A 25,525-nucleotide genomic window follows, 5' to 3' on the forward strand; every position below is an offset into this window, starting at 1 on the left:
GCTGCGGTTATATACTCGCCCAAAGGTGGATAAGTCCTGTCACTCGGTCTGAGGCTAAAATCGATCGGGCGACAGTGACTTACGGTTCTGACTACGCTGACCTCGACGATAAAGGCGAGTCAAAAGGCGAGCGAAAACATAAAGAACATACCGCGATACACGAATTTCTAGCTATAAACCAAAAGACACATACCGCGATACACCTTAACAAACATACCGCGACACACCTTACAGATCTACGACGAAGCCATTTTACACGATCATGGCCGGCTTGTGAACCAACAAGTCGATCGCATCGTCAACACTTAAAAGCTTAAGACGACGAAGATATAGCCTGAAGTACACTTAATTTTCTAGGTGCAAAACCTACCGCTATAACCCGTGAGGCCTGTCACTGTAAAAAAAAGTTTAGCATTTGGGGTACTAACGGCTGCTATTCGTAGCACCTTTTAGCGTCAAAAGAACCCTACGACGTATTTACAAAGAAGCATGGTGCTAATACCTACTGTGCTAATGATAGCTAACATTCCCATCAAATATTATAAGTTTAGATCACCTATTCTTCTACTGAGCTTAACGTCTACTTCTGCTAGTACCCAGTCCATCAGTGAGTGCTCTTTCAAGCTGGATTTCTAATTAGAACCATTTTAAGCGTTTTAGAAGTTGGTAATGCTGAATATGGTGCTTACGTTAGTATCACAATAGAACCGGACATGCTTACAGAGGAAACAAATTTGAAATTGGCGCCAAAGAAAGTAGCTAAGCCCTGCTTTACAAATCTCTGGGAGTCTTATCACCAGCCCTTTAGCACGTTTTGACGGCGCAGAGCGATATGCGCATGCGCGTGCCAGCTGTTTCCGGCCACGTGTTGCGCCATTTTAGTGGAGTCCGTTGGTCGTGGTGGGAGTGTGTGCACGTGCTCCGGTATATGAAGTGAAATGAAGTGAAGTGAAGTGCTCCGGGCACATGCCACCGAGTGATAGCTCTGGAATGATAGCTTAAATCAGCTATTATCGGTGGAATCCGTCGTGCGTGGCATGGGAGTGCGTGCCCCTGCTCCGGGAGGCAGTGAGGTGGAGGGAAGTGCAGTGCAGCGGTGCAGTGAAGTGAAGTGAAGTGCTCCGGGGCCGGGTGGTACATGAGCATTTGCCACCGACACATCAACATGCCACCGACACCGACGTTGATCGACTTTGGTGAGTCTGACACGTTGTATCTTTTGACATTATCTACTAGGTCGTTCAATAAGTAAGGTAAAATCACACGTATTTCAGTCCATATTTGATGCAACGACACAAAACTAGCAGCATATGTTCATTGAAATATCGTCTACAAATTGGCTATAAGCATTTGTTAGCAAGTTTCTTCGGCCAGCCTCCCCAGCCTTCGGAACTGGCACCTACATCCAATCACCGTTCAGGCGCACGCGCTTATCCCAGCACTCCACCCGGCGTTGAAATCCTGCTTGGAAAACTCCTTATTGCTATTCCAAAGCTATGTCTTGATTATTTTATCGATTGTCTGATCAGTTAAGATTCCGGTGGTCCAAAACAGGTTCAAGTGGGACGGCGCAAGATCACGGTTGTACTTCAGCTTTCCTGTACTGCTAAAGCAAAGCCGATCCCACACTGATGCCTCGCTGGGCGTCCTTCTGTTGTTCAGTGAGCTCTTTGGCTTTATTAACCTCGTGATGACCTTGTAAATATCAAGCATATCTGATGATGCCTAGAACTGTTCCTACATGACACTTTACTCTGTAAATGAAAGCAGTCACGCAGATGCTTCGGGTCTCCATAATCAGCTCCCCGGCTTTACAGATTGCGCCTTAAGTCCAGAGAGGCCTGCGGGCACAAGTCTACCCTGCTCTAGAACTTTGTCTCTTACACTGCTGTGTTCTTGTTGAAATCGTACCAGCTGTTCACCAGCAAGCATTGCCTATGGCAATAGCGTCATCAGGGTCAACTCGACTCATTTTGAGGTGAATTTTGGCTCGCGTGACAAACCGGGGATTTTTAGAACGGAACTCTGCTACATCAATGTTTTCACACCGACCGTGTTCGGACAATAAGCCAAACTCCTAAAAACAGTTTCGAAGGTTGTGTAGAAAATTGTTCAAAGAATCAGAAGGCATTTTTGATTTTGCTTGAATTCCTCATATAAATGAACTATGGTACATTTTACCTTACTTATTGAACGACCTAGTAATATTGTTTAAGTGCTTCATATTCCGACTTTGGCAAATCGCGCTTCTTGGTCTGAAGGAAAGTTGTGTTGTTTGCGAAAATAGCTCCCAACAGAAAAAAAATCTTGAAACTGATCCAGTTTTTTTTTTTGCTCCAGGCATGGGGCCTGGTCAGTTCTTCCGTCGACTACCACTTACAATGGAGGACAACTACGACAACAACACGGGGTCTCCGATTCCGTCTATCACTAAACGCCGTCTGGTCGTGGATGAGGTCGAACTTATGGCCATGAACGGAACGTCGGTTCAACGCCCCCCCCCCCCGCCTCCCCCAGTCGATCTCGCGTTAATCGTCGGTCACTGCGCGTGTGCAGGTATATGAGCGACCTTTCGTTATTTCCCGTGCGTTTGTTTGTGTATATATTTACATTTGTTTTTCATGCAGATGATATGAAGTGTTAATAAATGTTCCATTATTATTTTTTTAATGTTATAATGTGTTGGATGCTTGAAAGATGCACTTTCACGGGAATATTGCAGAATGCAAAACACAATCATTGAGACTTGTAGTTATCACTTATCTAGGATATAACCTTTTTTGCACGTCTTTTCGGCCTTACACAATTTCCTTTTTGGTAATTGATCAGTCCTTTTTGCAGTACTAGTGAAAGTATGTGCTGCTAAAGAAAGCAGTTTTTGCGAACTTTTCATGCAGCAGCTTTAACTAGTATAGATATTCTACTTTCAGCCCCAATGCTTTCGTTAGCATTATTCTACTTGTCGTGGGGTAACAATAGCGCTAAAACGGTTCATATGTGAGTACGGAAGGTACTAGAGATGTCAATCGGATACCAACTTTTTGGGATACCGATACCAAACCGATACCAACTTGGTATTTGGTATTTCAATCGTAATGTGTTTGGTATTTTGTTGGTATCATGAACCCTCACTAATGTATAAGAGGGTAAGGAATCGGTAAAAAGTTGGTATTTCCCTCATTTTCCCAAGTTGGTTTGGTTTCGGTATTTCCCCACGATTTTGGTTAGTATTTGGTTTGGTATCGGTATTCCAATTTTCCGTAATTGACACCACTAGAAGGTACTAACTGCATGCTATTCTTAGCACCTTTTATAGTTTAGCACCGCTAGGGTACTGAAAATTGGTCTAGCAGGTGTAGGGTACTACATTTAGTACACGGGTGCTAAACAAATATGGGTACTTATATTAGCACCTTGGTACTAAACTAGATCTCAGTTAAGTACGAATAAAATGCTTAGCTTAGCACCGCTAGGGTACTGAAAATTAGTCAATTGAAAAGTACCTCTATGGTGCTAAACTTTTTTTACAGTTTACTTTTTAGTGTATGTAAGTAGAAGTACGGATAGTAACTCGCCACGTCAGTCGTCATGCATAGGCCCGTGGTACAAACAAATTCGTCGAATGCAACATTATTATTATTATTCAAACTTAACCTTCCAGGCGGTGGGGGGACATTTTTTTGCCCCCCCCCCTTTTAGTTTTTTCGATATATCTCGAGAACCGCTGCGCCGATCGTCACCAAACTTTCAGTACCATCCCGGGAGTAGCTAGCGCACATGGTGACCAAAATTTTTTCCAAAGGCTATGATAGGTTGGCCGCTAATGACGTCAGAGTGACGTCATTTTTGCCATTTTCGACCCCAAAAAAGGTTTCGCGGGAAGCAGGAGGAGCTGTCAGGCCTACAGCTTTAGAGATACAGAAACATGTTCCGACATAAAAGGTGTGGGATCAAAAGGGCTACAAAACTGCTCTTTCGGTTTTTCGAATTGTTTGGATTTTGACCCACAAAAATAGAAAAATAGATTTTTTGAATATAGGTATTACCGAAAAATCCAAAAGGTTTTTTGAATTTCGAAAAAACGGAATATATCTGATAGTCCCTACCGCCTTCTATCTACATACCAAATTTGAGATCAATACCTCTTTTTTTTGGCCAAGTTATAGCAAAAAAACTGTTCAAAATTGATGACGTCAAATTTTCAAACTCAATTTTTAGCAATTCTAGACCTCGTAGCGCAAAACAAAGACCACCATTAGACTCCCCGTGACGAGCTGCATCGAATCAATACCGATTTATGCAAAAATATCAACTTTGAACTTTGACCTTTTTTTACCTGACCTTGACCTGACCTCCACCAGAAAGTGACCTAAACCGTACCTGATGGTCTTATAACCAACACCATTGAGTTGAAAATGAAAAACTGGCCATAAAACATGCATCGCACAACCTTAGTAAAGTTGGGTTCATGTGGTGACCCTTGGTGACCTGACCTGTGACCTGACCTGGTATGACCAGTGACCTCTTATAGCAACATATGTACTGACAACATATGTACTGACAAGATGAACTGACATAACTGACGCCTTATCGCTGATTTTCGACAAAATGCGTTTTACTCGGTGTTATAGCGCTTTCCCTAGAAGCCCCGTGAACGGTGAAACATTTTATCTTTGACCTGACCTGTGGCTGTGACGTCATCGGTGACCCCGAGGTCAATGAAATTTGGTATGTCCCTTTGGCAAATTTGACAGGGCTATCGAATGCCGTTTGAATTTTCCGGATCCGTCCAGTAGTTTCGGAGATATGGGAGGGGGCAAAAAATGCCCCCCCCCCCGCGCGGAAGGTGGCAGGGAGGCCCACCGCCTGCCGGGTTAAAAAGAATACATTGGCTTATACCTATCTTCTATGTACATTGTACATTGACATCACAGATAATTGTACAATAGATGATTCGCCCGATTCATAGGACCATATTGGCGGAGAAGCCCCGGGCAGGCGGCCGTTTCCGCACGAGCAGCACGTCGTGTATGAGCGCCATGGGCTGCTCCCGACCGGGGAACTTCCACAGGTCTCCGGCCGCCAGCGGCGCACTGTGCACCAGCTCGAACCCGAGCAGCTCCAGCTGGCGCAGCGCGCTCCCCAGCATCCGGTAAAAGGTCAGCTCGCGCTCCACCCGACTGCGCAGCTGCAGCCGCAGCGACATCTGGTCGACGCGGTCGAGCACGAACCGGCGGCGGCGGCGCGACTTGGGGTCCAGCAGCTGGTCGAACAGCATCTCCGTCTCCAGGCCGCCGAGGTCGGAGCGCAGGTAGTGCACCTGCTGCTGCGTGTGGTTCAGCTCGCGCATCAGACCGTCCAGCGTCAGCACCAGGCCGCCCGACGCCACGTAGGTGGTCCGGCCGACGCCCAGCCGCCGGAACAGCACGTGGTACGAGTGCTCACCCTCAGGCTCGGCACGCTCGCGGTGGTCGAGCACAAACACGTGACAGTCCCGGCGTGCCATCTGCTCGGCGAACGTCCAGTCGCCGCCGGCTACACCGAGCTGGTAGACGAGACAGGGCGTGCGTCGTCCGCCGGCCACCGTCGGCGGGTCGGCGCACACAGGCAGCTCGGGCCGCACGCCGTTCCCGGAGCGGCGCGGCGCGCCCAGCATCTGCAGCCGGTCGCAGCGGCCGCTGGCGCTCTCCAGCCAGGCGGTGATGCCTCTCAGCAGCGCCAGCTCGGCCGCCGAGAACTGGGTGTCGTTCCAGGCGGAGGCGCGCCACACGCCCGAGCCGGGCTGCGTCTCCTCCATGACGTACTCGGTGAGTACCATGGCGCGCAGGTCGGCCGACGGCGCCTCCGTCGGCGCCCCGGTCGAGTGTCGCACCACCACACTGTGCGGAGACGGAGGGTGGAGCGGTGCTGGGCTGAACACCACTGGCGGTCGACCGCCGCCCCTGAGCGGCTCCTCCGACCTGTCCAAACACAAACAGACGCGTGAAGCACACCGGCTTCTCCGAACTGCACAAACACAAACACACACCTCAAACACACCGCCTCCATCGAATTGTGCAAACACAAACATATGCGCGAAACGGGCAGTTTCCTCTATAATTTGTGTCAACACAGGTAGGTGAAGCTAGTGTCGAGAAAACGTGATGCGATTCACTAGTATGCAAATACGAATGACTTTCACTGTTTCATATGTGCACATGGCATGAAGGAGGCGGCGTTTATGTGACCAAAAAATGCGCATTTATAGGTATGCTACGGTGCAAAAGTAAGCATTCTACCCACTTTTCTAAAAAACATGTTTTATTAAAAACACGGATTACATGTAAACTTCTTCGAATTTAATTTTCGGCTTTTCCCAATGCACCTTTATGATGGTACAATCATAAAAAATAACAATGCGAACATTTATGCATCACAGTGAAACGACAGTCGCTGAATTATTCCTGCCCCGCCCCTCCATTTCACTCGACACTCCCCCGCGGAAAACTTACCAAGGCTGGCGCCTTTCAAAGCTGTTGAGCACGAAGAGAGTGCCGACTCCCGTCAGCAGCAGCGAGAGAGCGAGACGGCGGCGCAGCGGGCGCATGCTCACCCTCCTGCAGCCTGGGGTGACTCACTCGCTCCAGGTATAGGTCACCTGCACTCTGCAGTCTCGGTGAAACATGCATGCAGCTCCGGTGGGACTCTTTAGATACGTTCTGTACAAATCTGACGTTTTCGTGTCGTGCAGTTTTCTCTCAGCGAGTCGGGCTGGATAAGTCCGGATGAAGCACAGTATTTATTTGCGTTACGCGTGCTGTATGCGTAGGTACGAGTCCGAGTCGAAAGTCCGAGAAAGGTCCGATTCGAGTCTCCGCTGTCAGGGTAGAATCCAGCAGAGTCCAGCTCGATTGGATCGAGTCTGGCGCGAGTACGGGTCGAGTCTGACTAGCATCCGGATCGAGTCCCAGGTCGCCGGCCCAGTGTGGTTGGTGTACCGCTAGAGTCCGAACTGCAGCAGCAGTTCGGACTGCAGCAGCAGGCCGCTCGGCCACGCCCAGCCGACGGATACGAGTTCGTCGATAGCCAAACACTACCACAGCACGTGAGCACAGGTCGCGGAGGTGCGCCACAGCGAGAGGCGTGCGATGCACTGCACTGCGCGGGCCGGACGGGCGTACGGCCGCACCGTGTGCTGCTTTCTCCAGCGGCGGCGGTGGGGTGGCTATTCGGCACACCGCTGCATCGTGCCGCCCGGGAGTACGGCAGCCGGTGGCCGCGGACACGCGCCGGCACCGCACCGTCGTGACCTAGCGGACTGGAACGGTGGACGAATGGCGACCGCGGCCGGCAGCGGCACAGCTGAGCGTCGACCGTGCAAAAGATGAGCCGATGCAGTGTGGACAGAGCTCCTGCACGGGAAATCTGACCTCGTTCCACGACGCTCGAATAGATTATGTATGCGGTTTAGTGGGAACTGCAGGCTTCAACCCCGTTCGATTGTTTATTTTCGTTTTTTATTTTTATTTGTAAAACAGTTACAACCACCTGTTACGTGAGGTAGGAGCTCTGTTAAAATTCGACAGCCCGTTATCCCAAATTCTATAAAAAGTGTATTGGAGAAAAGCCTTTACGGCGCTCTCACCTCTCACCTCGGTTCCTGCCAGGGCTGCGGAGTCGGAGTCGGAGTCGGAGTCGGAGTCGGTCGGAGTCGACAGTTGTGACCGGAGTCGGAGTCGGAGTCGATTTTAGAAACCCGAGCCGGAGTCGGAGTCGGAGTCACCGAAAATCTGTCGACTCCGCAGCCCTGCTAGGTCTGCGGAGTCGGAGTTGGGAGTTGGAGTCGGTCGGAGTCGACAATTCTGCCCGGAGTCGGAGTCGGAGTCGGAGCTGGTTTTTGAAAGCTGGAGTCGGAGTCGGAGTCGGAGTCGCCGAAAATCCATCGACTCCGCAGCCCTGGTTCCTGCCCCACCAAGCAACAACAGCGGTAAGCGGCACAAGAAAGTAGGTACATAATACAAATAATTCAAAATAGTTCCTCGGTCATGAACGAGCATAGTCACTGATCACTAACTGGACGGGGGCCTCGCGCAAAAAACTAGCGTGTGTGTTACGTGACGTAGCAATGCGTACCCACTACCCAATCGCTAGATCTCAGGTCAACAGGTGACCCCCGAGGTCACCGGTCACCGTTACAGCCTCCAAACGGGTTCGTCTTTTTAGCCGAATAACTTCGCCATACATGACTGCAGAACTGCGATGTTGGCAGCATCGTGTTCGCCATGTTCCGGTGTATTACATGATATTCTTTCTGTTCGGTAGAGGTCATTTTACTGTGTTGACCTGAGGTCAAGGTCAGGTCAAAGCCGCTTAGGTCACGAATTGGTCGAAGGATCAAGGGTGTCGTGTTGGATGTCGCTCTCGCTCGATTCAGGAACTCTTAGCGCTTTTATCGGTGGCTTTCCAGCCGCTTACTTAATTTGATTGGAAGTTATTGACAAAAACTCTTATGACCGGCTCAGTGACGTCATGCAAAGTCGACGATGCAAAAGCGAAACATTGGACCTTTCAAGGGGTGCATGAAATCACAATTCCATGTGCTTGACCTTGAGGTAGTGTAAGACCGTTCCCAGCGGCCGGCGACAAAGAAACAGTTTCCATATTTCCCCCATTGAGTTATGCCTTATGGTGAGGTCATGTGAGTGACCTGACCTCAGGAAACCGTTTTGATAAATCCGAGATGCAAGTACCTGTTTTCCGTGCTGGGAAGTTACCTAATACCTGCAAGTTTCATTTCCTTGCAGTGCACACGATTCTCCACCGCTGACGGCATTGCAAGGCGACATTTTAGGACACTGCAGATGTGCACTTATGACGTCAGAGGTCGGTGACCTGGTCTCCACTAAAAATGCCATGAGTGTCGAGGACGGTTCGACTTGAATCAAAGATTAGGGATGCCAACCTTCAACTTACTATTCTATTCTATGATGCGTTCTAAGCAGTCGTGAAATAAATAAATAAAAACGTAAAGGGGTATCACCATCCCCTCGGCCGTGACAGGTTGAAGGCGAAGAGGTTCGACATTACCACTAACCACCCCATCCCCTCGGCTATTGATATAGGAGAAATAAATGTCTGCGGGTGTTGATCGATTTCACGCTCAATAACAAGTAAAATATGAACCATCGTTTCGTGATCGTCCCATGCAGACGTTGTAGTTGCGTTCTCAATCGACTTGGCACCCACCCGCGCAGCGGGTCACAGCCCGACTCCCCGTTCCGATGCGGCGGCACGGCCCCAGACAGCGACAACTTGGCCACAGGGGTCGCTCGTGGGCCCCTCCTCGGCCAGGTACGGACCTCAGTCCACGACGGAGGAGGAGACGCCGACATAAAATTCAAGCAACTTCAATACCAGTGTGCCTAAAACAACAAATGATTGGCGATTGCACTGTGGTCACTCACTTTATTATTGTAATAAATGATATTCAGCTGCTGAATTTTACATGCTTATCATCTTTCAGGAAAAAGTAAAGAAAATTGCAAGACTACAGTCTACAGGTATATATTAAGCCAAAAGTCAAAGATATTCATCCACAAGATAGACCTATTGCTATGCAAGTGTTGCATAATTTTGTATACAGGCTGATCATGATCAAACAACATATCACAGACCATAGACCCAGTCAGTCTCCTAACAGACAGGGATTATAATATAGATTCAAGCTTCCTGGCACAAGATCATACAGTGGCATCAATACACTTTCTATGAACAAATTGTGTGACTTGACACCATGTTTCCCTCCCTTTTGGTAACAGTTCTACAGCTTTGGTGCCTGTTGCCACTTGCATAGCTAGATGCTCTTGCATGACCACTTTTTCCTCCATGAGAAAAAGCACTTGCATGAGAACCAAAGAAGCTATCACCAGAAGCAAATGGATCTGGTCCACCATGCATGAAGAAGTTTCCTTGGCCAAAGTTGTCAGCAAAAATATCATCAAAGTCAAAAGCATTCATTCTTTGATGGCCTCCAAATCCTCTCCTGCCATTTGACCCATGATGCTGCTGATTATGATGGGCATGATTTCGCTGACTTCCACCATGTCCAAAGCCTCCAAAACTGTGACCAAAGCCTGACATGATATCATCATCAAACATCTTCATGATATCATCAAGGTCAAAGAAATGTGCATGCCCTTCACCTCCAGGTCCCTCAGAGAAGTGATACTCTCCTTCATTATCATATTGTTTTCTCTTCTTTGGATCTGAAAGCACTTCATAAGATTCTGATATTTCCCTGAATTTTTCACTTGCCCCTTCCTCCTTGTTCTTATCTGGATGATACTTCAGAGCAAGTTTTCTGAAGGCCTTCTTGATCTCCTTTTCTGATGCACTTTTGCTGACTCCCAAGACTTTGTAATAGTCTTTCTTCCCCAGCACTGAGCATGCTTGGGCAAAACATATGATCAGAAACAAAGTGCCCACATTCATCTTGATCTTGAAGTGTCACAATTTCAGCTTCTGCTACCTTCAGTTATATAAAGTATCAATATCCTTCCTTGCTTCCTGACACACACGAACCACGGTTTCAGTTGCCACAATTGATCTTGATCTGTCTTCAAACTATGATAAGACAAAATGCAGAAAATGATGTCAGGTTGGACACACAGTTGATTTTGTGGCAGACCAGAGTTATTCAAGCACTCCCCGCAGGACCAGTCACAACAAATCTATTGAAATCTATGAGCGCGAAGTCAAATACATGACGAAAATCACTTTGTAAACAAACCTGTGCGCATGCGCGAAAACACCACGGACGTGGGCCAATACGCGGTCAGGAATATCCTCAAGAGTATAAAGATTGATTATTTAGTTTAAATTTCGTATCATTTTTTTCAGACTATTCACAAATTTGTTGTTTAATTTTTTCCTTATTCAGAAAAAAATATTAATCTTAAGATAATTTTCGTACATGACCCTCAAATCGTTCATTTCTTTCGCTCAACCAGTTTGTCGCCATTTCTGGCGCAAAAGTTTCAAATACATTTTCCTCGAGCGTATTTTGAATTCACCATAGGGCTCAGCCATTCCTAGAGGAATTCTAGGCACCTTGGAAAAAAGCGAAATCGCGCTAGGGATTTCAGCCGATCTGGCAGCTCTTCCGATGCCACTGGCGCGCCTTTTAATCCAAAGCGCCTTTTTCGTGTCTCATGTTTGCTCGTTTATTGCGGAGGCCTATATATGCTTCAAGATGCTGGAAAAGGTTGGTGATTAATAAGTATTTCCATTTTAGGTGCATGTTCTTTGCAAGAAATACAGTTGTTGTTGCTGTTGTTGTGGGTTAGGGCGCAAGAAATACAGGTATATGTCAAGTTTAGGTCCTAACTATAACTGTGACGCTGTTGATACAAATCTGTAACAGCAAAAAAATTATGTTTTAGGTTACGTTAGGCTGTAAGTTTTAGGTTGCATTGTAGGTTTGTAGGTAGTAGATTGGTAGGTTATAGGTGAAAAGGTAAGGTTAGTTCAGGTTTGATTATGTTTTTCTTTTAGTTACGAGACATATAAGTATCATTTTTGGATTCAGGATGTCAAATAATGGTCGGAAACACTAAATTCAAAATTAACTAATTTTGAAGCGGGGACCTCCATGTGTACCGGCCAAATAATGTAAGAATATGAAAAAATTATCCATGAAATCTGCTTAGGACTTAAACTTGACATTTACCCACATGGCTATAGGTATCACCAGCAGAATTATAATCTTTACATAGGTAATTTTTAAGAAATGCTGTAAGTGAAGATTATGAGTCGTGTAACCATTGTTACTATATTGATATTAAATATTGAATAGGTACAAGTCCGCCACTAACTTTATGGAACATTCCTTCTTCCAACAGGATCACTTCCAAGTAATCTGGAAGGCTGATGCCAAGTACATCTTGTGCGAGAAGCTTGATATGATTCCTGACCTGGAACCGGTGAGCATCAAATATAGCAATTTGCTTAAAGCAATAGCAATTGCCGATGATGGCAATTTCAATTTGCAGTAACACATATTATATGTAATTGGTTTGAGCCATGTTGCAATCATTTCATGAATGAAAACTTCCATTTTTAAAATGGAACTATCAACTTTCCCCACAGGCTTCGGTAACAAAGTTTTATCAATTGTGAATGACAATATTATTGGTATGAGTGGTGTGTGCGGTGATCTGTATTTGAATATAACGCGTCTTGTCACTAAGTATTTGTCATCTGCATTATAGCTGACTATTACGGTAATACGATCGTGCATTGGTCCCAGACAAGAATACCCCAGTGAGACCTTGCATTATTTCGTTTCAGGAGTTGATGGAGGGCACCACTGTGGCCTACCGATGTCCGGCGTCAAAGGAATCGGCCCTGCAGTGGATTCAGCTGTACCAAGAGGCCGCCAACATCACCCTGACGACGTACGACTCCATGTCGAATGGCCAAAGGGTGGTGTACTGGGTGAGAGCTTTAGTTTATGAAATACCAGTTTGGGCTCGCCGTGTAAAGCTCGGCAGGGGGGTACTTTTGCCCGAGCACTCGACCTGGGCCCGCCAATGGAAAATTCTGCTGGTGCAGAGCCTCCTGAGGGTTCAGCAAAGACCCGCCGTATGAAAGCCTGTCGGGGTCTACTGACAGAGGGCCCGGCGGCCTGGGCTGGCTGCATGAATCCCCAGCTTGATGCCGCATACTGAGGACCAGTCATCCAGCCGTCATACCGGGTGTCTCGGAGGACTGGACGGGCACCTACCAGCGGGCCCGCTAGATTTCGGGAGGGTCAGCTGACCCCTTTGTCCCCCTGACTCCTCCCTGGGTGCGCCACTGCACCCAGTAACTTTTACTCTTTTATATCGCAGGAAGGTGCGGGTTAATGAAACACCATGATCAGGGTCAGTTAAAAAGGTAACGTTTTTAAATCGAGAAACTTTCATCCTCATTTAAATGACGGACGTCGGCGCCTGCACCTGCAGGATGAACCGGCGGACTGGCGGCTGCAAACACCTCCGAGCCGTGCGGCAGCAGACTGGCGCTGTGCCGGAGGCGACGGCGACAAAGGAGACGCGGAGGGCCTTGATGGACATCGCCATGGGGACCAGCCAGCAGCTGCCAGGCAACTGGTTCGACCCTCTGGTCGCCGAGCCGTCCACCTCGTCACCTCCTGTCCCCACGCCCGCCAGCGCCCCCGGAGTCGCGCAGCCCCAGCCGTCGCCGAGTCCCGAGGAGTACGACGACGACGCAATGGACTTCGAGGACCCCGCCGCTGCGGCGGCGGCTGTCAGTGGAGCTGAGCAGCGACGCTCAGATGACCGGACACGCCAAACCGTGGCGTTCATCCAGGAGTGGGCAGCCTTCATGTGCGAGGCAGTCGTCCAGGACGACACCTGGGAGAGGGCTGCCGCTGCCTTTCAGCAGAGGTGGGGCCAGCTGCCCACTGCTGGCCGCCAGTCCGCTCTGCACCAGTTTGGAGGCGCGCAGGGCTGCCGGCGGAACGCCACCCAGATTCCGGTCCAGCCGACCAGCACTGCCCGTCGCACCAGCACCAACGTGCGGGGGCGCGCTCGCTGGCCCGCTGGACGGCCGTGCCGCTCCGCGCGCACCGGGGAGCACGGCTACGTGGCAGCCTCCGCCAGGCGGTCGGCGGCGCCCCACAGCCTGGCCACCTGTGTTGACCAGAACCGCCCCCTGGGGCGCTGAGTGATAGAGGTGAAGTGGGGGTGACCGGGGCAAGTTGGTGCCAGGGGGGGGGGGTAAGTTGGGACGGAAGGGATATTTCCAATACTTCTCGACAGTTGGCGTTCAAACTTATTTTGTACATGAACAGTAACGCCGTCTGTTTGTCAACGTGGTGTCGGCGCGTGCTGAGGTAAGTGCTGTTAATAATCGCTACAAATGTGTTTCAGGTACCAAAAGTGATTTTCTTGCTGTGAAAATATTCTCTTCTAGTGTCGTTGTGTGTGCCTTTTTGTTTGCCGCAGGAGTACTGCAAACGTTTGTGTTTTGTCGTTAATGCCCGCATGGATTAGCGATGATTGTTCATGTGAAACATGAATAAAAATGTGTTTAGATAAACTGTTTTTCCTAGTGTACCAACTTGCCTTAGGCCTTGGCCCAACTGACCCCCCGCCGCGGGGTAAGTTGGGACATTGGAGGATGGCCGCTTTGATCAGATATGACACCAAGACGATGCTACCATCTCTCTTATATTAAGTCTTCTTTAAAAGATAAAGAAATCAGATCTCAGTTAATAGCCAACAAATAATGATGTATAGTTATACCGAAGTTATGACGCTTCAAGCAATAACTGGCTCAACTAGCGTTAGCGGAATGACGCAAAATTAGCAGGTGACCAGTGACCACTCCCAGTTCGCTAATATGTTTGCATCATTAACATACCTTCCACTATAAGCACGGTTTCTCAATCTTAACATAAAATATAACATCTTTTCATGTAATTTGCATCTCTAATATACCCCAGTCAAACTTGCATCACTAATGTAGTGGGGGACTTCTTGGGAAGAATTAGTTTCTAGGGACTTACACATTTATGCTCATTTCCCCACATTTGTCGCCAGGGGGAGAATTCCCCAGAATTTTCCGCTAGGAGTGGCTGAGCCCTATGGTGAATTCAAAATACGCTTTCCTCGAGTCCCGTGTCAGTGTGACGTTCATAAAGTTGGCTTCAAATTCGGATTCGGATTCCAGCACAACATTCGTGGAAAAAATGACAAAAACGGACCCCTCAGAATCGATTTAAATTAACAGGATAGATAGAGTAGGACATGCTCATTATGAAAATAAATTATCTAGGCTTGGCACCCACTAAGAACTGAGGAAGCTTAGGTCAAAGTTCAAGGTCATTCTCGGCGGACCCTTTAGATTCTCGTAAAAATTCGTACAACTATAGTCCATGAAGAGCTGATTTCAAAAATACCACTTTCTTACTTTGGCAAGCAGCACAAACTGATATATAAATAGGTCAAAGGTCAGAATCAAGGTCACGTATGTGTAATACAGGAAGTGGAAGTGACCACGTGGCCAGGTGAGAAAGGAGGACCCCTTAGATTTCAATATTTTTTCGCTCAATGATGCAACCAACGTTGGAGATGCTACTGCTGGTTTTTCTAGTTTTGGCAAGGTCAAACTACGGAGAAATGACGGGTCAAAGGTCAAGGTCATTTTCAGCGGACCCTTTCGATTCACATATAACTTTGTATCCCAATACAGTTTTTAATGCTGGTTATTATTCTGCGTATTGTTAGGTTTGGCAGGTCTTAAATTATTTTAAAATATTTAAATAATTTAGCATTTAATTCACCTATCCCAACATGGCTACCGTGCGAGCACCTATCAAAACCTTGATGAAAACAACAAACCGAAAATCTGAGAAACGCGATTTGACCTTGGACGTGCCCCGTGCCAGTGCACTGGCCTTAGGCGTGCTAAAGAACTTGATTTGGTAGGTATAGTGTGTTTTGGTGTGGGCTATTGTAATTCTAATCTATTGCACGTTGCCTGATTTGTGACACAACTTACAAAATTGATATTACAGTCGTAAGTAGTGTCAGTGTCACAAGTTGACATTGCCATGGGGAAGAGGTCACAGGTCATTCGGGTCATTGTCTTGAAATTTACGTGGTACATGTAAAATTGTTTAAACTTGAGATCCTGAAAATTTTGTTGCAATCCGTTGATGCTACTGCAAGTTATAGAGCTTGAACTGACAGATCGTCTATGAGGCCTCCATCCTTGCCAGCGAGAGTGTTGAAAATGGTGCATAATATGTTATTTCACAAAAATTCTCCCGATTCCAAAAACATGTCCCAGATGACCCCCGTGACCTCCAATGAGCTCTGTGATGACCCCAAGTTGACCTTTTTGACGTGATGTGTCCCAGATGACCTCTGTGACCTCCAGTAAAGCTCTGATAACTCCAAACTGACCTCTGTGACCTGGCGTGTCCCAGATGACCTCCATTTGAGCTCTGTGATGACCCCAACTTGACCTCTGGGACCTCACATGTCCCATATGACCTCTGTAACCTCTAAGTGATCTCTCTGATGACCCCAAGCTGAAGTCTGTGACCTGACATGTCCCAGAAGACCTCCAATTGAGCTCTGTGATGACCATAAGTTGACCTCTGTGACCTGACGTGCCCCCAAGCTGCCCTTTGTGACCGACGTGTCTCAGCTGCCTCCATGGTCTCCAATTGAGCTCTGTGATGACCCCAAGTTGACATCTGTGACCTGATATGTCCCATATGACCTCTGTAACCTCTATGTGACCTCTATGATGACCCCAAGCTGACCTCTAAGAGCTAATGTGTCCCAGATGACCCCCATGATCTCCATCAGAGCTCTGTGATAACCCCAAGTTGACCTCTGTTACCTGATGTGTCCCAGGTGACCTCAGTGACCTCCAATTGAGCTCTCTGATGACTCCAATCTGACCTCTGTGACCTTAGGTGTCTCAGATGACCTCCAATTGAGCTCTTTGATAACCCCAGGTTGACCTCTGCGACCTGACATGTCCCATATGACCTCCATGACCTCTAAGTGACCTCTCTGATGACCCCAAGCTGACCTCTGTGACCTGACGTGTCCAAGATGACCCCCATGACCTTTAATGGAGCTCTGTGATGACCCCAAGTTGACCTTTTTGACCTGATGTGTCCCAGATGACCTCCATGACCTCCAGTTTAGCTCTGATAACTCTAAGCTGACCTCTGTGACCTGATGTGTCCCATATGACCTCTGTGATGTCTAAGTGACTTCTCTGATGACCCCAAGCTGACCTCTGTGACCTGACGTGTCCCAGATGACCCCCATGACCCTCAATTGAGCTCTGTGATGACCCCAAGCTGACTTCTGTGACTTGACGTGTCCCATATGACCTCTGTTACCTCGGTGACCTCTCTGATGACTCCAAGCTGATGTCTGTGACCTGACATGTCCCAGATGACCTCCAATTGAGCTCTCTGATAACCACAAGTTGACCTCTGTGACCTGACATGTCCCATATGACCTCTGTGACCTCTAAGTGACCTCTCTCATGACCCCAAGCTGACCTGTGTGACCTGACGTGTCCCAGATGACCCCCATGACCCTCAATTGAGCTCTGTAATGACCCCAAGTTGACCTCTGTGACTTGACGTGTCCCATATGACCTCTGTTACCTCGGTGACCTCTCTGATGACTCCAAGCTGATCTCTGTGATCTGACATGTCCCAGATGACCTCCAATTGAGCTCTCTGATAACCCCAAGTTGACCTCTGTGACCTGACATGTCCCATATGACCTCTGTGACCTCTAAGTGACCTCTCTCATGACCCCAAGCTGACCTGTGTGACCTGACGTGTCCCAGCTGACCTCTGTGACCTGATGTGTCCCATATGACCTCTGTGATGTCTAAGTGACTTCTCTGATGACCCCAAGCTGACCTCTGTGACCTGACGTGTCCCAGATGACCCCCATGACCCTCAATTGAGCTCTGTGATGACCCCAAGTTGACCTCTGTGACTTGAAGTGTCCCATATGACCTCTGTTACCTCGGTGACCTCTCTGATGACTCCAAGCTGATCTCTGTGACCTGACATGTCCCAGATGACCTCCAATTGAGCTCTCTGATAACCCCAAGTTGACCTCTGTGACCTGACATGTCCCATATGACCTCTGTGACCTCTAAGTGACCTCTCTCATGACCCCAAGCTGACCTGTGTGACCTGACGTGTCCCAGATGACCCCCATGACCCTCAATTGAGCTCTGTGATGACCCCAAGTTGACCTCTGTGACTTGAGGTGTCCCATATGACCTCTGTTACCTCGGTGACCTCTCTGATGACTCCAAGCTGATCTCTGTGACCTGACATGTCCCAGATGACCTCCAATTGAGCTCTCTGATAACCCCAAGTTGACCTCTGTGACCTGACATGTCCCATATGACCTCTGTGACCTCTAAGTGACCTCTCTCATGACCCCAAGCTGACCTGTGTGACCTGACGTGTCCCAGATGACCTCCGTGACCTCCAGTAAAGCTCTGATAACTCCAAGTTGACCTCTGTGACCTGGCGTGTCCCAGATGACCTCCATTTGAGCTCTGTGATGACCCCAACTTGACCTCTGGGACCTCACGTGTCCCATATGACCTCTGTAACCTCTAAGTGATCTCTCTGATGACCCCAAGCTGAAGTCTGTGACCTGACATGTCCCAGAAGACCTCCAATTGAGCTCTGTGATGACCATAAGTTGACCTCTGTGACCTGACGTGCCCCCAAGTTGCCCTTTGTGACCGACGTGTCTCAGCTGCCTCCGTGGTCTCCAATTGAGCTCTGTGATGACCCCAAGTTGACATCTGTGACCTGACGTGTCCCATATGACCTCTGTAACCTCTACGTGACCTCTATGATGACCCCAAGCTGACCTCTGTGAGCTAATGTGTCCCAGATGACCCCCATGATCTCCATCAGAGCTCTGTGATAACCCCAAGTTGACCTCTGTTACCTAATGTGTCCCAGGTGACCTTAGTGACCTCCAATTGAGCTCTCTGATGACTCCAATCTGACCTCTGTGTCCTTAGGTGTCCCAGATGACCTCCAATTGAGCTCTCTGATAACCCCAAGTTGACCTCTGTGACCTGATATGTCCCATATGACCTCCACGACCTCTAAGTGACCTCTCTGATGACCCCAAGCTGACCTCTGTGACCTGACGTGTCCAAGATGACCCCCATGACCTTTAATGGAGCTCTGTGATGACCTTTTTGACCTGACGTGTCCCAGATGACCTCCATGACCTCCAGTTTCGCTCTGATAACTCCAAGCTGACCTCTGTGACCTGATGTGTCCCATATGACCTCTGTGACGTCTGAGTGACTTCTCTGATGACCCCAAGCTGACCTCTGTGACCTGACGTGTCCCAGATGACCCCCATGACCCTCAATTGAGCTCTGTGATGACCCCAAGTTGACTTCTGTGACTTGACGTGTCCCATATGACCTCTGTTACCTCGGTGACCTCTCTGATGACTCCAAGCTGATCTCTGTGACCTGACATGTCCCAGATGACCTCCAATTGAGCTCTCTGATAACCACAAGTTGACCTCTGTGACCTGACATGTCCCATATGACCTCTGTGACCTCTAAGTGGCCTCTCTCATGACCCCAAGCTGACCTGTGTGACCTGACGTGTCCCAGATGACCCCCATGACCCTCAATTGAGCTCTGTAATGACCCCAAGTTGACCTCTGTGACTTGACGTGTCCCATATGACCTCTGTTACCTCGGTGACCTCTCTGATGACTCCAAGCTGATCTCTGTGATCTGACATGTCCCAGATGACCTCCAATTGAGCTCTCTGATAACCCCAAGTTGACCTCTGTGACCTGACATGTCCCATATGACCTCTGTGACCTCTAAGTGACCTCTCTCATGACCCCAAGCTGACCTGTGTGACCTGACGTGTCCCAGCTGACCTCTATGACCTGATGTGTCCCATATGACCTCTGTGATGTCTAAGTGACTTCTCTGATGACCCCAAGCTGACCTCTGTGACCTGACGTGTCCCAGATGACCCCCATGACCCTCAATTGAGCTCTGTGATGACCCCAAGTTGACCTCTGTGACTTGACGTGTCCCATATGACCTCTGTGACCTCGGTGACCTCTCTGATGACTCCAAGCTGATCTCTGTGACCTGACGTGTCCCAGATGACCCCCATGACCCTCAATTGAGCTCTGTGATGACCCCAAGTTGACCTCTGTGACTTGACGTGTCCCATATGACCTCTGTGACCTCGGTGACCTCTCTGATGACTCCAAGCTGATCTCTGTGACCTGACATGTCCCAGATGACCTCCGATTGAGCTCTCTGATAACCCCAAGTTGACCTCTGTGACCTGACATGTCCCATATGACCTCTGTGACCTCTGTGACCTCTAAGTGACCTCTCGCATGACCCCAAGCTGACCTGTGTGACCTGACGTGTCCCAGATGACCTCCGTGACCTCCAATTTAGCTCGGATGACTCCAAGCTGACTTCTGTGACCTGATATGTCCCAGATGACCTCTAATTGAGCTCACTGATGACCCCAAGTTGACCTATGTGACCTGACGTGTCCCATATGGCCTCCGCGACCTCTAAGTAACCTCTCTGTTGACTTCAAGCTGACCTCTGTGACCTGACGTGTCCCAGATGACCTCCGTGACCTCCAATTGAGCTCTGATGACTCCAAACTGACCTCTGTGACCTGATATGTCCCAGATGACCTCCAATTGAGCTCACTGATGACCCCAAGTTGACCCCTGTGACCTGACATGTCCCAGATGACCTCCAATTGAGCTCTCTGATAACCCCAAGCTGACCTCTGTGACCTGACGTTTCCAAGATGACCCTATGACCTTCAATCGAGCTCTGTGATGAACCAAGTTGACCTCTGTGACTTGACATGTCCCAGATGACCTCCGTAACCTCCAATTGGGCTCTTTGATGACCCCAAGCTGACCTCTGTGACCTGACGTGTCCGAGAAGACCCCCAATTGAGCTATGTGATGACCATAAGTTGACCTCTGTGACCTGACATGTCCCATATGACCTCCACGACCTCTAAGTGACCTCTGTGATGACCCCAAGCTGACCTGTGACCTGACGTGTCCAAGATAACCCCCATGACCTTCAATCGAGCTCTGTGATGACCCCAAGTTGACTTTTTTGACGTGATGTGTCCCAGATGACCTCTGTGACCTCCAGTAAAGCTCTGATAACTCCAAGCTGACCTCTGTGACCTGGCGTGTCCCAGATGACCTCCATTTGAGCTCTGTGATGACCCCAACTTGACCTCTGGGACCTCACGTGTCCCATATGACCTCTGTAACCTCTAAGTGATCTCTCTGATGACCCCAAGCTGAAGTCTGTGACCTGACATGTCCCAGAAGACCTCCAATTGAGCTCTGTGCTGACCATAAGTTGACCTCTGTGACCTGACGTGCCCCCAAGTTGCCCTTTGTGACCGACGTGTCTCAGCTGCCTCCGTGGTCTCCAATTGAGCTCTGTGATGACCCCAAGTTGACATCTGTGACCTGATGTGTCCCATATGACCTCTGTAGCCTCTTCGTGACCTCTATGATGACCCCAAGCTGACCTCTAAGAGCTAATGTGTCCCAGATGACCCCCATGATCTCCATCAGAGCTCTGTGATAACCCCAAGCTGACCTCTGTTACCTGATGTGTCCCAGGTGACCTCAGTGACCTCCAATTGAGCTCTCTGATGACTCCAATCTGACCTCTGTGACCTTAGGTGTCCCAGATGACCTCCAATTGAGCTCTCTGATAACCCCAAGTTGACCTCTGTGACCTGACGTGTCCAAGATGACCCCATGACCTTTAATGGAGCTCTGTGATGACCCCAAGTTGACCTTTTTGACCTGACGTGTCCCAGATGACCTCCATGACCTCCAGTTTAGCTCTGATAACTCCAAGCTGACCTCTGTGACCTGATGTGTCCCATATGACCTCTGTGACGTCTAAGTGACTTCTCTGATGACCCCAAGCTGACCTCTGTGACCTGACGTGTCCCAGATGACCCCCATGACCCTCAATTGAGCTCTGTGATGACCCCAAGTTGACCTCTGTGACTTGACGTGTCCCATATGACCTCTGTGACCTCGGTGACCTCTCTGATGACTCCAAGCTGATATCTGTGACCTGACATGTCCCAGATGACCTCCAATTGAGCTCACTGATAACCCCAAGTTGACCTTTGTGACCTGACGTGTCCAAGATGACCCCCATGACCTTTAATGGAGCTCTGTGATGACCCCAAGTTGACCTTTTTGACCTGACGTGTCCCAGATGACCTCCATGACCTCCAGTTTAGCTCTGATAACTCCAAGCTGACCTCTGTGACCTGATGTGTCCCATATGACCTCTGTGACGTCTAAGTGACTTCTCTGATGACCCCAAGCTGACCTCTGTGACCTGACGTGTCCCAGATGACCCCCATGACCCTCAATTGAGCTCTGTGATGACCCCAAGTTGACCTCTGTGACTTGACGTGTCCCATATGACCTCTGTGACCTCGGTGACCTCTCTGATGACTCCAAGCTGATATCTGTGACCTGACATGTCCCAGATGACCTCCAATTGAGCTCACTGATAACCCCAAGTTGACCTTTGTGACCTGACGTGTTCAAGATGACCCCCATGACCTTTAATGGAGCTCTGTGATGACCCCAAGTTGACCTTTTTGACCTGACGTGTCCCAGATGACCTCCATGACCTCCAGTTTAGCTCTGATAACTCCAAGCTGACCTCTGTGACCTGATGTGTCCCATATGACCTCTGTGACGTCTAAGTGACTTCTCTGATGACCCCAAGCTGACCTCTGTGACCTGACGTGTCCCAGATGACCCCCATGACCCTCAATTGAGCTCTGTGATGACCCCAAGTTGACCTCTGTGACTTGACGTGTCCCATATGACCTCTGTGACCTCGGTGACCTCTCTGATGACTCCAAGCTGATATCTGTGACCTGACATGTCCCAGATGACCTCCAATTGAGCTCACTGATGACCACCAGTTGACCTATGTGACCTGACGTGTCCCATATGACCTCTGCGACCTCTAAGTGACCTCTCTGTTGACTTCAAGCTGACCTCTGTGACCTGACGTGTCCCAGATGACCTCCGTGACCTCCAATTGAGCTCTGATGACTCCAAGCTGACCTCTGTGACCTGATATGTCCCAGATGACCTCCAATTGAGCTCACTGATGACCCCAAGTTGACGTCTGTGACCTGACGTGTCCCATATGACCTCTGCGACCTCTAAGTGACCTCTCTGATGACTCCAAGCTGACCTCTGTGACCTGACGTGTACCAGATGACCCCCATGTCTCTCTCTCTCTCTCTCTCCCCCTCTCTCTCTCTCTTCCTCTCTCTCTCTCTCTCTCTCTCTCTCTCTCTCTCTCTCTCTCTCTCTCTCTCTCTCTCTCTCTCTCTCTCTCTCTCTCTCTTTCTGTCTCTCTTTCTCTTCACGTGCCGGTGTCGCGGATCCTATAGGCAAATTTTGTACATACCAGTGTTGATCCCGAGTCTCTGACCGGACATGTATTTTTCCTTCCCGCAGGATGCCGGCGGCGGCGACGACAGTGCGCCGGCGCACATCTCTATGGAGGTGGACACGGCGACCCGTGGGCGACCGCCGCTGCCGCGGTTTGCTACAGGTGGCCATGGCCACTAATCTGTCACGAACTTCTGGCAGTGAACGCCAGTCGGTTCTCGGATGTGAGGACGCGCCCTTCGAATCAAGTGACGGAGATGCACCGTGTGACAGTGTGCGTTTTCCGGGCGAGTTCGTTGCGCTGTGTGCCGGTCGTGCGCGGGACTGGTACCACCCGTCGTTCCACCAGTTCTCAGTGCTGCAGCGCGCCGTGCGCGATCTCAGTGCCGCCGTCAAGGAGACTGTGCGCCGCGAGCTGCCGCCCGAGGACCTGCCGGCGCTGACCCGGCTGGAGCCGCTGGCTGACGGCGCGCTGTCGCTGCGTCCGCCGACCCTGCGCCGGCCGCGCCGGGAGGACCCAGCTGCAGCAGCTGCAGTTCATAGCCTGATTTATTTAGCTTAATCTATTTATATTAATCGTATTGCCACCATTAACCTGACTCCTGACTCGTGATTGTGGTTGCCTCAGTTGTAGGCCTTAAGTGCACCGCATTTTGACAGGTCTCGACGTGGCGACCTCGGAGCCAGCGTGTTGGGTCTCGACTTCCCGCCACTCACCGGCGGACCTTTCCGCTTCGTGGACTGTATCGGTCCCGCACAGCTAGTCAAGGACATGGAGCGCTTTGCCGTCGTCAGTGGCGTCGGCTTCGAGCCGTGCCTGACCGTGCACTACCAGGCCGCTAGCGGCACCAAGTTCTGTTCGGCCGGGCCTCGTGTAATGCCCACATGTGATGACCGAGTGTATACGCATGTGAAGCCGCTCCGCGTGTGTGCCAGCGCTGGGCGTGTTCAGTTTCAAAGTAAATATAGAACCTGGTGATCAAGCTACAGCTTTTGACGAGAAATAGAGAGAGGTCATTTTGAAAGCGATCAGACGGTAGCGCCGCCGTTCTTTGGCACGCCTTAGCATGCATCTGTGCTACGCTAAAAGTTTAGGCTCGTTGTCTTTCAAGGTCAGCAGGGTGAGGGCACAAGGTACTTCAAGTGGCCTCGTCTCAGGTAGAGTTCTAATACTCGTTCTAATACTACCAACACATCTAGTCAAGGAGCTGAGTTGAAATCGAGGGGATGGGGGGGGGGGGCTGTTCAGCCCCTTCACTGGGGGGTTCACGGTTCAGCCCCTCCCCCATCAGGCGCGAAAATCTAGGAGCCCCAGCGTGGAGTGAGATAACCTTTTCGACGGCATGTGATTGGGCATTGCATCGAATGACACTGGGCGATTGAAAGATGTTTCAACTCGCTTGTCAAGGCAAACATTTATTCACAACGAAAACAGACATAGGCACATGTGGATTGCTAATGGATAATGGATAATGGCAACGGGTAACAACCAGGTCGTGCGCCGTCTGCTGGAGACTACTGTCGAGCTAACAGTAAGAAATTACACAGGTCTAGATGCAATTTTCAGCGATGAACTTCGGTAGTGCATCGCTGTGCAATTTCAATCACAAGATATTCTTGTTCATACATATCGTATTACCGGCATGGCACTCGCTCGTTATCACGCTTACGTGAGCATACGGTAGCTCAAGGAAAATATGGATAATCGTAGAAGCCGGTATCAAGGAAATCTAGTGAGCACGAACACGCAGTACACGTGGGTACTTTATAGTTTCCTGGACGGTCACGCTTAGTGTAGCTTAGCTCGGCCTTAAAAGATCATCACGGACACCGGGCTACGCGGCATTACATACCACCAGCAGACAGGATTTGATCTCCAGCAGACAAGCTTCTATCGATGCCCCGCGCCGTCTCTCAACAATCGTCCACAGCCGCGGCTCCTGTGCACTGAGACGCTGTCACGACCGCGTCGTATTGCGACTGGAAGCCAGCCCACTGCCCGGTCTCTGCCGCGTCTCCGGCGGTTGGGACCTGTGCCGGGGGCGCCTCCTCCAACAGATTAGTGGCCATGGCCACATGTAGCAAACCGCGGCAGCGGCGGTCGCCCACGGGTCGCCGTGTCCACCTCCATAGAGATGTGCGCCGGCGCACTGTCGTCGCCGCCGCCGGCATCCTGCGGGAAGGAAAAATACATGTCCGGTCAAAGACTGGGGATCAACACTGGTATGTACAAAATTTGCCTATAGGATCCGCAACACCGGCACGTGAAGAGAAACAGAGAGAAAGAGAGAGAGAGAGAGAGAGAGAGAGAGAGAGAGAGAGAGAGAGAGAGAGAGAGAGAGAGAGAGAGAGAGAGAGAGAGAGGAGAGAGGAGAGAGAGACATGGGGGTCATCTGGGACACGTCAGGTCACACAGGTCAGCTTGGGGTCATGAGAGAGGTCACTTAGAGGTCACAGAGGTCATA

General features: G+C 49.6%; 3 protein-coding genes and 1 long non-coding RNA gene across 6 annotated transcripts; 2 read left to right on the forward strand and 2 right to left on the reverse strand.

The window, feature by feature from the left end:
- Positions 1-4,844: 4,844 nt before the first annotated feature.
- Positions 4,845-6,816, reverse strand: LOC122369976. Its single transcript, XM_043345174.1, has 2 exons — positions 6,492-6,816; positions 4,845-5,960 (listed from the first exon to the last, which is right to left on the reverse strand). The coding sequence occupies exons 1-2, from the start codon at positions 6,584-6,586 to the stop codon at positions 4,964-4,966; spliced, it is 1,092 nt and encodes a 363-aa protein (XP_043201109.1). The 5' UTR covers positions 6,587-6,816; the 3' UTR covers positions 4,845-4,963.
- Positions 6,817-9,414: 2,598 nt separating this feature from the next.
- LOC122369966 (dnaJ homolog subfamily B member 9-like) lies at positions 9,415-10,723 on the reverse strand. Its single transcript, XM_043345154.1, has one exon. The coding sequence runs from the start codon at positions 10,468-10,470 to the stop codon at positions 9,745-9,747; it is 726 nt and encodes a 241-aa protein (XP_043201089.1). The 5' UTR covers positions 10,471-10,723; the 3' UTR covers positions 9,415-9,744.
- A 322-nt stretch (positions 10,724-11,045) lies between these two features.
- LOC122369967 lies at positions 11,046-12,665 on the forward strand. The gene is made up of 3 exons (XR_006254497.1): positions 11,046-11,242; positions 11,880-11,960; positions 12,328-12,665. It is a non-coding gene; the product is annotated as an uncharacterized LOC122369967 (long non-coding RNA).
- Positions 12,666-14,674: 2,009 nt separating this feature from the next.
- LOC122369968 lies at positions 14,675-24,043 on the forward strand. Of its 3 annotated transcripts, none has more exons than XM_043345156.1 (2): positions 14,675-15,052; positions 23,127-24,043. In XM_043345156.1, exons 1-2 carry the CDS (start codon positions 15,015-15,017, stop codon positions 23,620-23,622), a joined length of 534 nt encoding a protein of 177 aa, XP_043201091.1. In that variant the 5' UTR covers positions 14,675-15,014; the 3' UTR covers positions 23,623-24,043. The 3 variants fall into 3 exon arrangements, with proteins under 3 accessions (XP_043201091.1, XP_043201092.1, XP_043201090.1); XM_043345157.1 differs by having other exon boundaries at positions 14,882-14,995; XM_043345155.1 differs by lacking the exon at positions 14,675-15,052 and adding an exon at positions 15,243-15,469.
- Positions 24,044-25,525: the final 1,482 nt, after the last annotated feature.

This window comes from Amphibalanus amphitrite, unplaced genomic scaffold (assembly GCF_019059575.1).
Source record: "Amphibalanus amphitrite isolate SeventyFive unplaced genomic scaffold, NRLGWU_Aamphi_draft 001087F_arrow, whole genome shotgun sequence".
Lineage (NCBI taxonomy): Eukaryota > Metazoa > Arthropoda > Thecostraca > Balanomorpha > Balanidae > Amphibalanus > Amphibalanus amphitrite.

What these genes read in the sequence shown, in the direction of transcription:
- LOC122369976 (XM_043345174.1), bottom strand. Translation starts at nt 6,586, where the DNA reads ATGCGCCCGCTGCGCCGCCGTCTCGCTCTCTCGCTGCTGCTGACGGGA. An exon ending in TTTGAAAGGCGCCAGCCTTG is followed by an intron (nt 5,961 to 6,491) that starts GTAAGTTTTCCG and finishes GTGTTTGGACAG; the next exon opens with GTCGGAGGAGCCGCTCAGGG.
- LOC122369966 (XM_043345154.1), bottom strand. Translation starts at nt 10,470, where the DNA reads ATGAATGTGGGCACTTTGTTTCTGATCATATGTTTTGCCCAAGCATGC.
- LOC122369968 (XM_043345155.1), top strand. Translation starts at nt 15,339, where the DNA reads ATGGCTACCGTGCGAGCACCTATCAAAACCTTGATGAAAACAACAAAC. An exon ending in GTGCTAAAGAACTTGATTTG is followed by an intron (nt 15,470 to 23,126) that starts GTAGGTATAGTG and finishes TCCTTCCCGCAG; the next exon opens with GATGCCGGCGGCGGCGACGA.